The sequence below is a fragment of the Eurypyga helias genome, unplaced genomic scaffold, assembly GCF_000690775.1.
Source record: "Eurypyga helias isolate BGI_N326 unplaced genomic scaffold, ASM69077v1 scaffold27695, whole genome shotgun sequence".
NCBI classification, from domain to species: Eukaryota; Metazoa; Chordata; class Aves; order Eurypygiformes; family Eurypygidae; genus Eurypyga; species Eurypyga helias.
In genome coordinates, this window is record NW_010250017.1 from 35,931 (window position 1) to 52,558 (window position 16,628).

Here is a 16,628-nt window from a genome sequence, read left to right on the forward strand (position 1 = left end):
CTGCTTACATTCAGTTTTAGAGCAAATAAGAGGAACAACTCAGAGGGTGTGCCTTTCTTGGCACTCAGTACACACTCAAGAGTTAGAGGTGAAAAAAAATACATTAGATCATTTTGTCCATCCTTCTGTCAGTGGAAGATAGTCCCCTGTAGTCTATTTAAGTTCTTTGATCACTCTAAGTTTTCTGTATCTCCAAAAATAGAAGTTCCACCCATCCCCTAAAGAGATCATTTTAAACTCTACTAACATTCTGGTTTAGGACGTTTTTGCTAAGTATTTGCTTTACAACTTTCTACTTCAAAGTGTAACGCAAATTAACGAGATGCTTCTTTAAACAGTTTACAACTCACTAACAGCTCTACAAACTTCACCCCCTTTGGGTACTCAAACATTTTTTTCTTCTTTGCTCAAATAACACAGTATTAAGTATGAGATCATTCAGGTTTTGTTAAGTATCTTACAGAAATAGATTCTTGCTTGTCTGACCCAGAAAAATAAGTATTTCCACATGGAAAATATTACCAATTTTAGTAAAAATGAAGTATTAGGCATGCATATGGAAAATCCAGCTTGTGTATATACACAACTAAAAAGACTTATTATTTTGGACAATTCCATAGGAAATCAATATTGAGGAAACATTCTGATGCTATTTCAAGTCTTCAGTCACTGGAGTGCTCTAAGACCGTATGTACAATAAAATTTTATTAAAAGCTTAATCATCCATTAAACAGGCAATCTATAAAGACACATCTGATGCATCCGCCATAGTAGGTGTCACTGCTGAGCTCCTGCATGTCAATTCAGAATTCCCTAATAGTGCGTATTCCGTTTTGACTGAAGGACCACTGTATCAGCTCTACCTTAATGAGATTTTTCTTGATGAATCTTACGTATGTTTACTCTTACCAACCACCAGCTGCTCAGACAGTGCATATTACTAATGGGGAGGACTCTAGCCTTCAGCTTCTCATGGGTTTTATTCATCTCATGCCTCCTGTTTAAGGCTGCCATCCAAATCAACTTCCTCTTATTATGCTCCCTGTATTCCTTACTATCTCTCTTTCAGCTTGAATTTTTCACAGAAAAGGTTGTTTTGAAGTTCTATCATCAGTTCCCCTTAAGGCTAAAACTAGAGTTTTCCTATGGAAAACACCTTGGTACTAGTGATTCAGAACAGGAGGGCATATACAAACTCAGTTGTATTGAAAGAAAAAACCCAAAGCCAGGTTGGCCAGTTTGCTGTCTCACCTGGTGTCTTAGAATTCCCCGCCCCCTTCCCCCCAACACATTGTTATGGGGATTTGGGAGCTACCCAAACTTAAAGTCAGGAAGCAGGGCCTTCAATTCATCTCCATCCTCTCTCACAGACTGCAGAAAAGTTTAAATACTACAATCCCATGGAATTAAGTTACTTCAAATTGAGAGCTTTCATTCTTCTGAGACTCAACATTTGAATGCATGCTTCTGAAAACAGTAATAATAAATAATAGCAGCAGCAGCTCTGTTGGGCTTCAGGGCTCCCATGCTCTGTAGGACTGTGGAAGTTTGCAATTTTTCTAACTAAAGCTGTAGTGCAAAGGAGAAATTAAATAAAAGCTTACAACAGAAACAAAATACTCCATATCCTTGGAACTGGTATTTTTTGTAGTGGAGCTCCCTGTTGTCCAGCCTTTCACTGTCAGAGCAGGAATTTTTCATATATTTCCATGACAAAGGTACAGTCCCTCACGGAACTGTTTTTACCTGTGCAACCTCTTCAAAGTCTTCGTGGCGTTTCTGCAAAGCTCTAGCCCGATGCAGGGATTTTCCCACTCCTGTATGTTTGCTAAGAAAAGCTTCTCCATGGTTTTCAATCCAATCCAACACCTGTGGAACAGAAGAGACACACACAAAACCTCTGAGTGGATGTACTGAATGCTGCAACAAACATAGGGAACTATACTGCTGGACAACAACACAGTATTGCCACTGAAGGACATCAATTTCATCTCATTAACTTTTCTCAGGGCAATAACTAGCTCTAACTAGCCAAACTGTATGATTTAAGATTATGTGTTTATTTTGAAGCCTACCAAGGACAACCTCATTTCTACACATTCATCAATTTGACAGTAATCTGATCCCAGCGACTGGACCCCTTGTGAGGGTCTCTCTGTAATCCATTTACGCCTTCAGCTGACATTTTTCTGTAACGTAACACTAATGGACTTTACACATTCCCCAACAATGCTGGTGAATAACACAGTGATTTTTTTATTTTAGATGAGAAGTCACTTTTCCTACTACATATCATTAAATCTAGAAGAATGATTCAGTAGTAGGATTTTTAATTAACCCAATAAAATTGAGTTGAAATCATTATGAGATGAATGACAATCTCTGCATTCAGAGCATATGAAGGCTTCTGCCCAATTCTGAAGAAGTATCTCCTCAAAACACCAGATAGGCATAACTGCATACTGTAAATTTTATAGCTGAAAAAGTGAGGAACAAAAGACATTTTAAGGACATTAAAGCTTCTACTACGATGACTGGGCTGACAGCTTTATAAATAGTAAAAACTGTACATGTAATTAGTTCCTGCCAGTTAACACAAAGGATTACTGCACACATACCACGTTTCTGATGGGTGAACGAACAAAAACATCTGGTCTCTCTCCAAACTAATACATCTTAGCCGTATCTTCATTCGTTCATTAGCTACCATGCATACAGTATTTAACTCTTTAGAAGAAACTCAGAGGTTCAAGAATGCTGTTCAGAATTAAAGACAACTGCAGGTAAGCCATTTTCTTAAGTCAGTTAACCATTTTTATACAGTATTTATGTAATGGTATGGAATACTTTACCTAATATTTATCTCCAGTGTTCTTTTTTCTTTAAAAACAGAGTATTTTATTTTGAATATACCTGCCAGAAACCTGTACCTTATGTCTCCTTATCTACTCTAATTGGAGTATCCCTACTCTAATTCCTGAAGCTGAGTTAGGTTTCTTTTCCCCTTTTCATGTACTGAAAGCATTTGACACCTTGCATAACTAAAGACAGACTTTTTTTCTTTTGCTTCCAAACTCGAAAACCATCCTGCAACATCACTCACGGCTACATTCAATGCACATGCAAACCCACACACTATTCCCATACAAAACATCCATGCTTTCTTTGGCATACCAAATGAAACCATCTGGTATGATTCTTCTCATTTATCTTGACTGTTAGAGTATTTTTTGCTTTGCAAACTCTCTCTTACTGGACATCTTCGAAAGAAGAAACAGTCCTATAATGCCACATAACACAGCCATCTCAAATCACCAACACTTCCCTAAAGCTCCATGGCATGCACTTCAACTTATGCAATGTTTGGCAATAGGAGAAACAAATAATTATTTCTGAGTTTTAGGTCAATGTCAGTTTTCATTTGCTTCTTTCAAGGAAAGTGTTGATCAGAGAAAGTAGTGTAAGGAGCCAAACACGGTCTCAGTTATCTGTAAAGTTTGTATTACCAATGCCTTTGACTAGTTTCAGAAGACTATTCTGCTTTTCTCATTATTAAAAGAGCTAAAAAGAGAGACATGTTTGGATGAGAGAACTAGACTGGACTCTGGAGACTACTAACAGTTACAAGCTAACAAATGAAATCAACAGCAAAATCTGCCCTGAAAAGCATGGGATGAAAAGCAGAAAGCAGCCCAGGGAGTGTGATTTTTCTCCAAATAATGCTCAGAAACTTCAAGAGAAGTAACAGTCATCGAAATCCAGTACAAAGATGATGACATAAACCAGTCATTGCTGCCTCTAAGTGAAATCAGTACAAATATAAGTCTTAGAAGTGCTCAGTCTTCTTACCTTGGTTCTTAAACCTGCCCTTCTTTGCCTGCCCATGGCAGGGAGGTTGGAACTAGATGGTCTTTAAAGTCCCTTCCAACTCAAACCATTCTGTGATTCTATGATTAATAAAACCAAGGAAGCACTCTTTATTGGCAATTTCAGAGCATGTAAAAGCAGAGTCACAGTTAAGGGATGCTATTCTTGCCCATCAGAGGTTTTGCATAACACTTCAACCAAATGACACCACCATTACCTGGCACTGGTATTAGCCATCTGCCAATCTTAATGGATGCATTTTCTTCCTCTTCCTGGGAGAGATAAGAGTTACAGAAACTGTCGTACCAACCCACTAAGGACTCCTTTATTAATGCTGAAAGCACATGGAATTCACTCCAGTAGTTCAGTAATACACAGGAGTTTAAGAGGCTCAATAATATTCAGTGAAAGGGTGAATAATAATATCCTCCACTGCAGCAACTTGCTTCAACGATGCAATTAAGCTATAACTGCAGCCTCAGCAGAACAACCCTTATGCCCAATATACAGGATCTAGAAGAATCCTTATTCTTCTAGCACCAACACTGAATATTCACAGATTCACAGGGTGGTAGGGGTTGGAAAGGACCTCTAGAGACCATCTAGTCCAAACCCTCTGCCAGAGTAGGATTACCTACAGTAGATCATACACAATAAATTACTATAGAAAGATAGCTTCATCTGGACAAATTCCTTGCTCATGGCTGTAAAATACGTGGTTTGCATATGCTGCTAGCAGAAATAAACAATATTATCTTTTGCAGATTTAACGTGTTCGTTTTCACCAGTCTCACATTACTCTCCAGTCTTTATCCCCCACCCCTTTACCTACTTTGCAGACACTCACTTTTCTGATCCACCACTTACCTGGTGCTGACGTAACATTCAGAAGGAGAAGATGGAGATCTCTGCATTTCTAATCTTCAGATAGTTAAAATGTGGAAATACTCTCTCCCAAAAAGAACCATTTTAGACTGGAACCGCCTCAAAAGCCACAAGGGAATCACCCAGTGAAATCAGTGTTATGTTGATGCTGAGCGAGTAGCAAGCATTCCTGGCCCACCCTTCATTAGTCAAGGCTGAAACAAGTGACTCTTACAACAAAAACTTGGATAGAGTCTTTAAGGCAGGCAGATCAAGGAAGGAGAAGCAGCACATTTACCCAGAAGGACAGGGAAGTCACTCAAGGTCAGTAAGACCTAATGAAAGTATGGAAAAAAAACCCTACTACAAGCATGTTTGACTAATCTCTGACTTGCAAGCCATCAGGAGTGTTTGTCAGGCCCCAAAACGTTCACCGTATGAGTCATCAGCATCACTGTACCAGAAACACCATCTTTACATTCGATTTTGACCTTTCACAAAATCCCACATCGCTACTGCAAGTTGGCTTCATTGCTTCCTATCAGAACCATCAGAGCCAGCTGCTTTCCTTAGGTGATAGGCTGGTGGGTATTATACACTTCGTAAGCTCATTTATTCTTAAGCATGAAATTATTGTTTTATTAGCACTTTTTACATTAGCAGGACTATCTTCAACAATTAAGTGCAACAGTCAATGACCTGACTTTTTTTTTTTTTAATTAAAATAAATACACTCTTTTTTGGTGTTAATATACAATCAAACCAGGAACTCAATCTCCTGGCCTGCTTCTGCTGTCTGAAGTCCAACTCAGAATTCTGTTCAGTTTAAGACTGTCACAGGTTTTCACATTTCAGATTTGCTGTAATTCACATCTCATCTACTATTACTATTTCACATGCTACTTTCCTTACTGCTTGCTTCAAGAAATTAGCAGATGATTCCTGGTGTACACAGCCAGCACCACAGTGGTTTTGCTGATTTGGAAAGCTCCACCAGAAACACTTTCCCAATACTGAACATAGGGGAAAAGAAGAAAGAAACCAACCAGTAACACAAAATGCAACACAGCCAATTCCCTCCTCCAATTCAGCTCTGTCACTCACTTAACGCTTCCATGAACTGACGTATTTCATTAGCCAGCAGAAAACTACGCCACGAGAGGGAAGAGGAGGAAATCGGACACTTACGCTGGACACTTACAGATGCCCTTACAGCGTACTTGGTTGATTGCCACTATGTGCAATTTAACTCTAAACAGTGGAAGAGAGATACACTTAAGTTTATTTTGACATAAACCCCCCCCAACATTTAACTTCACTGACAATAATTAAATTGTTTCTAAATCATGCTAGATAATCTTAATTGAATTTTTTATGGTTTGAAAAAGACTAAGAAGCCCAAGAGAATGTCCAAATGCAAACTAAAGTACTTTACAAAGTTGCTTTGGAGCTCTACATAAACCACTCCAGAATTGCCGTGGACAGAAATTTAACCAATGCCTCATAACCAAGTAACCTCATGCACTCAGTGGTGTCAGTGATTATTCAACTGAAGGGCTAACATTTGTCACATAAATTAGATGATTCTGATAAGGTCATTTTGGTTTTATTTTGCAAGGAAAGAAAAAAAAAAGAATTATTATTATTCAAGATCCCTTTTCTCCCCTGATGGATTTTCAAAGCTCAGGGAGCTATAATCTGCCACAGCAAGGCTATTTTAGGGAAATATCATTACGTGCTAGCCGTTATCTTTAAGGCATCTGCCCCTGGCTATTAATTTGTCTAGTATGGATGTTGAATTATCATTGTCTTACAGCATCATCTGCCCTGAAATATAAATATGAAAAGTTGCATTACAAAAGGGAACATGAGCCACAATTCACATGGTGATTCACAAGGCAGTGCCCAAAGTACACCAACATCTGGAATTAACCTAACAAAGAGCTATACTTCCACATGCAACAGTTCAGAAGCCTCCAACATGGATGTTAACAGCCATTACAGGGATAAACTAAAGGACAATCCAGTCTCTGGCAGTGATATCTCCTGGATATTGAGGGAAGATCTTACAAACATGGCAAGCAGGGGCTGGCATCTGTTATGTAAGATCTAGTTTGAAATCTAGTAATTGGTTGATAAAGATGTGCATTAGCACCAAAGGCCGCAGCTTCAGATTGTCAAGAGAGTATCTTAACGCATGACCTGCCTTGCAAAGCACGTAGGGAAACCAGAGGCATGCACAGGAAGAAAGAAATTTCTCCAACCGGAAGGTAAGGCATGTACTGAATAATTAACCCGCTTGAGCCAACTGGTTCATAGTGAAAACTTCTGGTATACTCACATGCATGATTTGGATAACGAATTCTTGATACCAGAAGTAACAAAAATAGGTAAAGCTGTCTACTTTGTCGTTTTCCAACCTGTGAGCATTTGATGTTAAACACAGCAGTTCCAAGGGCTGATAGGTCTCATACAGGTCTCACACAAAGAAGGAAAATCCAGCTTCTTGCTGAAGGATGTGGTGGTGACCCTACAGCGACTTTAGTCTAATGATGGGTTATTTGCAAACTTCAAAGAAAAAAGCAGTCTCAGAGGTAACTCCTCCACTCCAAGAGCCATGACTTTGGAAGGACCAAAAAAGAAGGAATTCCTACAAACATTTTATTACATCCAAGATAATAATGGCAAAGGCTAGGAACAGCACAATACAACACTAACATTTAATGAACACCTTCCACCAGGAAATAAACTGTCTGCAGCCTGGCCTACAGACCTGAAACTTGCATTCTGTATCTGGCAGATAACCTCAGGAGATCACTTGACCTAGGTTGCCTAAGTAGGTCCTACTTGAATTCAAACTGGAGGAGAAAGGCCCAGGATCCCATCTGCACTTGTTGGCAGTAGGCTACCACTGAGAGGACCTGCATTTTTCCCTATGAAAAGCAAATCATTGTGTTAATTTCAATTTCTGAAGATTCCTTATGAAGGTTTTCAAGTTTAAGAGGTGATTCTTTTGTGGACTATGCCTCACTAGTTTTGACAAGTGCCCTTCACTGACTACTCATGGACTCTCCTGACTAGCTACTATTTCTGTAGCAATCTTGATTAAGGGCCTCTAGGATTTATACAGTGGCCAAACCATGTTTTCAGTTTGGTTCTCTACGCCCTTCCTGACATTCATAACATCTCACTTTTTTTTTGCCAACTAACATTTTTCATGTCTTTCTGCACCCTTTGTCACATTTGACTATTGAGAAGGTGGACAACCGCCTGCAATTCAATATATCCCTCTTTTCACATCAAAACTTAAGTTGTAATAGTTTTACACTTAATTTAGTGCGTAAATATTTTTTTAACTATTTTCTTTAACTTATAGGAAGAGATAGGCAACGCATATAGAACAAAGTTGAGCTAACAAGGTTGCTCATTCTCCCTACTGTCTGCCTGAATTAAGTATCTTTGTCTACTGCTGTAAATGATGGAAACCAGTTTTTTAACTCCCAACTGCTCACATCCAGCATCTTCTTGAAACAGATGACTATGAGAAATTTGGCTTGAAGTGCAACTAATTCGGAAGAAACAAGGTTAGTTTCACCAGAATACATGACTGGCTCATTCTGGAGTTCCTGATTTGTGAAGACCTTTACACAGAAATGAAAGAACATGATCAGCAACTACTGGCCATCTTTACCTTTTTATGAAGATGAGCTATAAAGGGATAAATTACTAATGTCTCTGCCAATGGCAGCCTAAGGGAAACATTTTCTGTTTATTAAAAATCAGTCAAAGGAATTCTTTACAGCTTTACCTTTTTAAGCTGAAGTCACGTCAGACATATTAATGTCTTAACTACTAACTTTTATTGACGTCATCATAATAATAAAAATATGGCAGCTAATAACAATTAATCCAAGAACAGTGTCATTGTCAGAAAGTAATCTTATCTGTAATTTTTATACCTCCCTCTTTAGCGTACAATTTTCAGGTTTTAAGGAAACCTGATTAAGTTAATTAAGTATCACTGAGGAGTTGAAACTAAAAATTTGTTACAGAATAACACTAGATTTTTCACATGTTACTCCCACAAGTCTGACACTTCAAGTCCAGAATTTTACCTAGAATGTGAATGTCAGCTTCCAGCACAAGCTCAAAATAGCTGTCTAGAATAAAAAAATTTTTCCTCCTATCTGACTTCAAGAAAGAAGTTAATTTAAAAAAAAAGAAAAAAACTGAAGCAGAGCTGACTTAGAAATATAATTGCTACCCACAGCAGCCAGTACTCTCTGATAACACAGAGGACTTGGAATCAATCAGTCAATCCCATGCCAACTATTAAACTGTTCAATGAAAGTGCACAGGGTTTGGCAATCAAAACCCACCTGAACCCACCTGTCATTGCAACCAGCATCAAATCACAGGCTGACAGAAGAGAAAGGGATTTAGACACCATGAAATAAAACCTATAAAACCTACCTGTTGAACGTCCTGTTGAAAAACACACAGCTGAAGCCGTTGGTGCAAGCGGACCTTTCGATGCTGCCAAATGTTTTCCAGTTGGCGCTGGTGGTGCAGTACTTCATGGATAACATCCAGAACATGATGAACTGCTTTTGAGTAGTTGGCAGAAGCGGTGAGGGAATCGGAACTCCCAGGAGTCAAAGGTCTCTGAAGTTTGTCAAGCAGTGACTTTCCATCTTGGCTCACCTGGCCAACAGAAAGGATGAAGCATTACTTGTCTTGCCAAAAGCTTGTGAGACTTATTTCATTGCCCACCCCCTCTCCCATTTCAGATGTCTTTAAGAACTCAGGGAGCAGTGATTTTTTTGGATTTTTTTTATGCCAGGCATGATTACATGCACGTGTTATAGAGGGAGAATATACTTTTTCCTTCTATGTAACACAATTTTAAGAAGTAACACTCTTCTAATAACAACCTGCCTTCTGATTTTTCAATTACCTTAAGAGTGCTTTTCCTTTCAAGCTGGTGGGGTGGGTGTGTTTGGATTTTTTTTTTTAAATCAGGTTAAGTCTAACTTAGAATAAATATTCTTCAGCTCTTTCTCCTGTCAACGAAGCACCTAAAATTAAGCATTTGCCCAGAATAATCCTTCTAGGAGCATTATTTCCTGTGAAGCTGAACAGGGAACTTACTTTCTATAGGTTAGTATTAATTTGATTAATACTTTCAGACCAACAGACAGGAACTTGGGACATTCTTTGATCTGACATGATTTACAACTTCTGAATTATTACTGTTACTGGTAAGCCAACGGCAAACTGTTGTTATGACAAACTTAAACCTGATGCAATCACTTAAAACCTTTCCATGCAGCACAAAGATACTCTTTTCCAAAATGTGTTTACCTACTGATGCTGACAACAACAAGACACATCAGTCATTTCTAGTCGCCACTCAAACCACAGCAAAAATACCCAGATTTACCTTGGATGCTAATTAAAAAGCAACAATCCTATCTTATCTAGCCACTATTTACGTTTAGCACTTGCCAAGGCTGTTGAAAGCACTTTTCATTGCCATTCAACTCCTCTGTCACTTTTAACATAAAGCTCAGAGAACTGTTACAATTCAGTATTCTTCAGCTATCTCTAAAGAACTTCTCTAATAGCTTATCTAACAGTCAGGAAAAATTCATCCAAAACCGAAAGACTGGAGTGTAAACAATAGTCTGAATGCATCAAATCAACAACTTGTCAGAAACAGAAAATTTGTCAAGACCTTCCCCCAGTGGCTATTTTGAACAATTTTCACTAAATCTTAGTGAATATTTTAAATTCGGCATTCAGTAGTCAAACAGATCTGAAAATTCTTTTGTAACAGTTCACAAGTGAGTTCATCGCTCTATTCCACTTTAAGCTTTTTTCGTTTCAGTAATAAGTATCTATGCAGAGAATGAAGCTCTCTAGAGCTCCTATAAAGTCAAGTCAGGTAGAAAAAGAATATAGTCCATAGTAGTTATTGTAATGACGATTTTTTTCTTTTCTGCATCCAAAGCAATTATCTAGTACAAGTGCCTCAAATATTTCAAGATAATGGACTTCAATTATCTCTCCAGAGTCCATGAAATTTTTTGGGGAAAAAATTAATTAATTGTGACAGCCCTGTGATCTGGTAAGTTCATTAGCTATACAAGCAAATGATCATGCTCATTTCCTTTTTGGAGTTAACACAGCAAAGTTACTTTTCTAGTAATAAACACTAATTATCCTCAGTAAAATAAGTCTAGTCTAGTCTTAAAAGCATTTACTTTCTTAAAATTACTGTCTTCTACTTTGCAACCAAGTCATGTTGTCAAGACATTGTAATCTAAAATGAATGACAAAGTGTTGTAATTTCCAGTGTTCCTCTCTCCCCGCTGTTCATTCATCATGAAATGAAAGGAGCTCCGTGCTGTAACAGAAATGAACTCGTACATCTAATAATGATAAGTAATGGCTCTGTAATATCTTTACACAGAAAGACAACTCCATCAATCTTCAAAAAAGAATGTGTGTTTAAATAAGGCAAAATAAAACCCTCTGTCCAGAGGAGGAACATGACTTGTACATACACATACAACTATTATTTCTGCACTAATACTGGTTGCTGAAGACAAAGCTATTCCCAGGTGGGGAAAAGTAATGTAAAATCAGAAGGCAGGCACCTAATGTTTGGGGTTTTTTTTCTGAGCAGTAGCAACGAAGATTTAGTTAAAATCTCTAACTATCCCAGAGTCAAAATCTTCAGCTTTTAAACCCTAAATAAATTTTCAAGGTATTTACCAGAGCAATCCCATAATCTACCCATCTAGTGAATTTTCACTCTGCATCACCAGGAAGCAAACAGTATTAAACATGGTAATCCACAGTATTTATTTACACTTAACAGCAGGCTCTAATTCAGTCACATCTCTGATGAAAAAAAAACCCCACAAAGAACCCCAATCCAAATCAAACAAAAAACATTCCACTGTTTCAACTGCAATGTTTTATAATCATTATTCCAGACAGCCCTACCCTTACTCCTTGCTGCACTCTTGTAGAGCATGCACCTCAGATTGCTTTCTTTCACACAAATCTGCTACAGACATGTTACATCTCTGTCCTTTGTTTGGCAAAGGAATCCTCCCAGTGAACAGAGGCTCTAATGAAAAGAAAGCGCCCTACAAAGCCTGCTCTCAAGAATGAGTTAAAACAGGTACACGTAGTAAGATCACCAGTTTTATCACCGAAACTGTGCTTCAGCATGTCACTACATCAGCTGGCATAGCAAGGTGGCATGTACCAGGAATGGGGTATCAGTGTGTATTTCACAGTAAAGAAACAAAACTCACAAGAACTAAGGACTCCTGAGCCATGGTAATAGTCTACACAGACCCTAAGATGGCAGGTCTTCAAAAAAAAAAAAAAAAAAAGAATACCCAGCTAGCCTCCCTTCATGTGTTTCAAGGATAGTTTCATACTGCTATTAAAAGGTTGTTTTAATTTACATTTGCATAGTACTCACTTAGTACACTGCATGGATTGTTTGTACCACACAAGGTCCCATCTTACCTTTTTAATTTCTTTCAGAAAATTAAGAAAAAGCCTGAAAATTTGACTATTGAACAATAGTAGCAAAGTTCAGTATACTACACTGAAAAAAAAGCCTGGCAGTTGAGTTTCCATCTAATGTACTGTGCAACAAGCAGCGCCAGTTCATGACCCAGCCTTAACCTTACAGCATTTTATCCAGTCAGCAACCTAAGGAAACAAAGACGACACTCACCTCAGAGTAAGCCAAGGTAATATGCTCGTATATCCCTTGATGATGATGGATAGCATCTTCTAAATCTTGCAGTTCTGAGGGAAGCTCCACCTCACCACAAGCTTTACACCATGAGTCCACATTGCTCATGTACTGCAACAGGGAAATAACATTCTGCTTAATTTTGGGTTCTATCAAGAAGTACACATACGTCAGTAATACAGCAAAGGCCTGACATCTGTGTGACAGCCACTGAAGAGACCTTTTTAAGGGAAAAATGTTTAACGTATTTCTCTCTGCGCTGACCAAAACAAAGCATATCTCAGAACAGAAACAAATATTCAAGCCTGAGTATACTTGTGTAACTTCTGGCTATATGGCAGTGTGAGCCGTTCACAGACAGCTCAGCCGTATGCCGGCAGCCTTCAGAACCAATTGAACTGTTAGCAATACTCACGCTTCAAGTTAGTCTTGCTCCTTTTCCTGACTTTGCAGCTAAGTAGTTCACTTCACGCTATACCTACTATTTCAAATTCAAAGCCAATTAAGGTCTTGTCTACACAAAGAGGTAAAACGTGCTACAACTTTCAAGTCCAGGCCCTCAGCTCTTATCCATCAACTGTCTGTGCAGATACTCATGGTGCCACGAGGTATCACCTCACCTTTTTTAAGTCTTCAGAGAAAACCAAGTTACTTCACATATGCACACACACACACAAAGAATTAATGGTGAACTGTTCACCGAAACACTCCAGAGTTGTCTTTTGCTGGAAAGAGATCATCAAGGAGGCAAAGCAGTGTTAGAGCACAGCAAATTCACACCTCAGTCCCCAAAGCACTAACTTCGACAGCAGAAAAACACTAAATCCATTTGGCAAGCTACTACAGCAGCAAGCGTGTAAAGGATTTACAACTTAAGCACAGGTCTCTCAGGACTAACACTGAAGTTTGAGCACACAGCACAGCAGCTCAAGTCAAGCCTTTCAGGGGAAATTGGGGATACAACAGACTCTGTTCTGCAGAAAAGTTATCTTTGATGCTTAAGCTGTCTTAACAGACAAGGAACTGCCATCCTAGTAGTATACACAGCAGAAGTTCTGTCAACTTATTTTTGACAGCTAGGAGGCATGAATTTTATACCCTCATTATGCCAGGAAAGGAAAAAGGAAAAGTGAATCTCTTTTTCTAGGAATTTTCATAGCTGTTAAACTTAGTACAGCCAAGCACATGTGGCACCTTTAAACTGACTTTTTCCTCTATTCACGTCAAGTTCAAGCCTCAAAAGTTTTAAGAGATCAAGCCATTTCTCTTATCACATGTATCACAATTCCCAGAGCACATGGGGTTTGGGTTTGTTTTTTGTTTGGTTTGTTGGGGGTTTTTTTAGGAAAAAAGTAATCCACAGACCATTTCTGGTACACCATTATTGTTTGAAAGTTAGAGGATGCGTGTTTAGGATACTTACTTAATTCTTATTTCATCAAGGGACAATTTAAAACATCTATAATGTTAAGCACTGAACATGAAAAGAAGCTCCCTCCATATGGGACCACAGAGCTATACCACTCAGCAGACACTGCTAGGTGGGTGTACTCTTCATTCTGTCTGGCAGCAGGCAGTGACACAACACTTACCTGCACTTGCAAGGGAATATGTGCATTCAAGAATGGCATGTTATTTCTTTGGCTGCTTATTTTTAATCTTTTTTTTTAATGTCTCTAAAGGGGTGATTCCTCTCATCCCAAACCCTCTTTCCTTGAACTCACTCTCCACTGTTAATGAAACAGGTAACATATCACAGGCCTGGTATCTTACAAAGCAACTATGACAATCCATCATAGCTAATCGTCAAATGAAAACTGCAGAATGAGCAATTAAAGAGTTATTAAATTAATCTCAGCAGATGCTGCACTATTTTTTCCTCATTCTTCTCCTGTTTACACTCACAGTTACTGCTGAAGAAGGTGACAGCAACCCTTACCACAGTTGCCCAGGGCGCGCACACACAATTTGCTCCCGTGACTCCTGATGAACATGATTTTCTTATGACAAAGGACAGCACTTCAGTCAGGCCATACCCATCTGTTCACGTTTCGCCATCTCTCTCCTATGCATATGGCCGACAGTGCTAAAATGTAAATCTGAACAACCCGAGCAATTGGAAAAGCATCAATACTGACAAGGTACCACACCGTGTCTATCAAATGCTTCAAGCTGGCTGGTGACTTTTATACCAGAAAACAATTCCTTCCTTCCTCTCCTTTTAACGTGACTTCTCTGTAAAGCATGCTAAAAATACTTACTATAGTGGCATCAGTTTATAGACTTCACCTTAGTCTGTCTAAGGACAGTTAAACCAACGTCACCACTGGCATAATGAGAAGCAATGTGTATTTGCATCTTAATACATTCACATTTCTGATTTCTGGACATTTATAAAGTTGAAGCTTTGTAGTAGAAATCAGGGGGAAAAAACCCAACCTTCTCTAAATGAAGTGTGCTGCCTCTCTCCATTTCTGCAGTTATCAACTCCCAAGTGGTTCATTCAGTGATTCTAAATTAAAGTTGTATCAGACACAAGACCTTCTCTTGCATCCAAATCAGCAAGGCAAATGGAAATAAGAGTATCTACAGCAGCCATGCAGCACACCAGTGCTTCAGTCAGCCATGACCATCCAAGAACCTCTGCTCTCCAAATTCACCAGAGATGTACAGAGCAGACAGTCTATAATATCAATGGGTGACTCAACAGCACACACATAGCACCTCCTTCAGAACTGAATTCTCTTGAGGGGAAAACATGCTTTCACCATCAAGACTATTAACTTGGGGATATTTATTCCTATTTCCCCTACATATACCTCTTCTTTGCCAGTTACACACAGTTAATGACTTAATTAAAATAATTGGTATAGGCCTAAAGCTAAAATTTTTCTTTAATATAGGAGGAATCTCTTATGAGATACTAAGTAAACATCTCCCACCACAATTTCAGATTCAGAAGACAGTTAATTAACTTCTCAACTTTCAAGCCAGTTCAACTTAGTTTTCTATAAGCAATTATTATGAGTTAAATCTTGACACTCAAGGACTGATTGGGATGGAGTGGTGAGAACAACAGAGCAAGTGATGATTCCTGGGTGTAGGAAAGGCATTATATTGATACTGACCATATATTTTTTCCCCTTCTTTTTTCAACTTTAAAGCTTCATATATAATTAAGCTTTTATGTCCACTTCATTTTGATTCCTATATCTCATTTGACAAAATTTTATCTTGCATTGATATGGGCAAGGATTTTTGTGAAGCATGTTAAGGGCAGCGGGCTGTCCTGAGGAGAAAAGGTTATTTGAGTTATCAGCTGAAATCTGCAGAAACGAATGTGGGCTTTCCTACTGACTCTTGTATTTCTGTCTAAATCAAAAGCAAACAGTACAATTCACCATTCCAGCATGGAAACTTCCGCGGGATTCCCCCCCCCCCCCCCCCCCCTCCCGTCACCCAGTTTGTCAAACGACAAAGTTTGCCGCCCTGTTCACTCACCTGTTCAGCTTTCTGATGGAAGATGGAAGACATTTCCAGTAACGTGCTACGTTCATCCAAGGCTGCAGCAAATGCCTTCCATTCTTGCTCCAACTGACTAGCGATCTGTTTGATTTGCTGTGAAGCATAATGGCCAGACTCGACCAGGCGATTTGCTACTGACATGATGCGGTTTATGTTTACATACACATTCTGTGAAGGAGGGAGAAATTTGTGGAAGTTAGCAGACCACTTCTTCTTTACTACACTACTGCTTAATCAAATGTTTTTATTTGCCAAGTTTGTGCATGCCTAATTTGGGAATCTAGGTTTATAATGTAACAGCCTATCTGTATTATTGATGTGGAAGAACAGCTTGAAACAACCACAGAACCTCAAGCTAACAGTCAGCTTAAACAAAGTCATATTATATGAAGACCCATTATTACAATGAAGAGGAAAAGCTAACCACATTTTGCAACAGTGTCAGTAAGAATATTTACAGACCTTCAAGTCAACAAGACATTCAGGCACACACAATACAGGACAACAGAGCATAATTAGAAAGTACTTGATCTACCCATAGTATGCATGTGTGGAACATCACTCTACAAATCTTTATATCAAGTTC

General features: G+C 38.7%; 1 protein-coding gene across 1 annotated transcript in view; it reads right to left on the reverse strand.

Moving 5' to 3' along the window:
* LOC104509589 (triple functional domain protein-like) overlaps positions 1–16,210 on the reverse strand; it is a gene marked incomplete at both ends in the record, with an annotated part of 50,147 nt that extends 33,937 nt beyond the window's left edge. Inside the window, 4 exon segments of the mRNA XM_010151573.1 lie at positions 1,747–1,869; positions 9,205–9,435; positions 12,497–12,628; positions 16,019–16,210. Of these exon segments, the coding sequence (XP_010149875.1) occupies positions 1,747–1,869; positions 9,205–9,435; positions 12,497–12,628; positions 16,019–16,210 (678 nt within the window).
* Between the last annotated feature and the right edge of the window lie 418 nt (positions 16,211–16,628).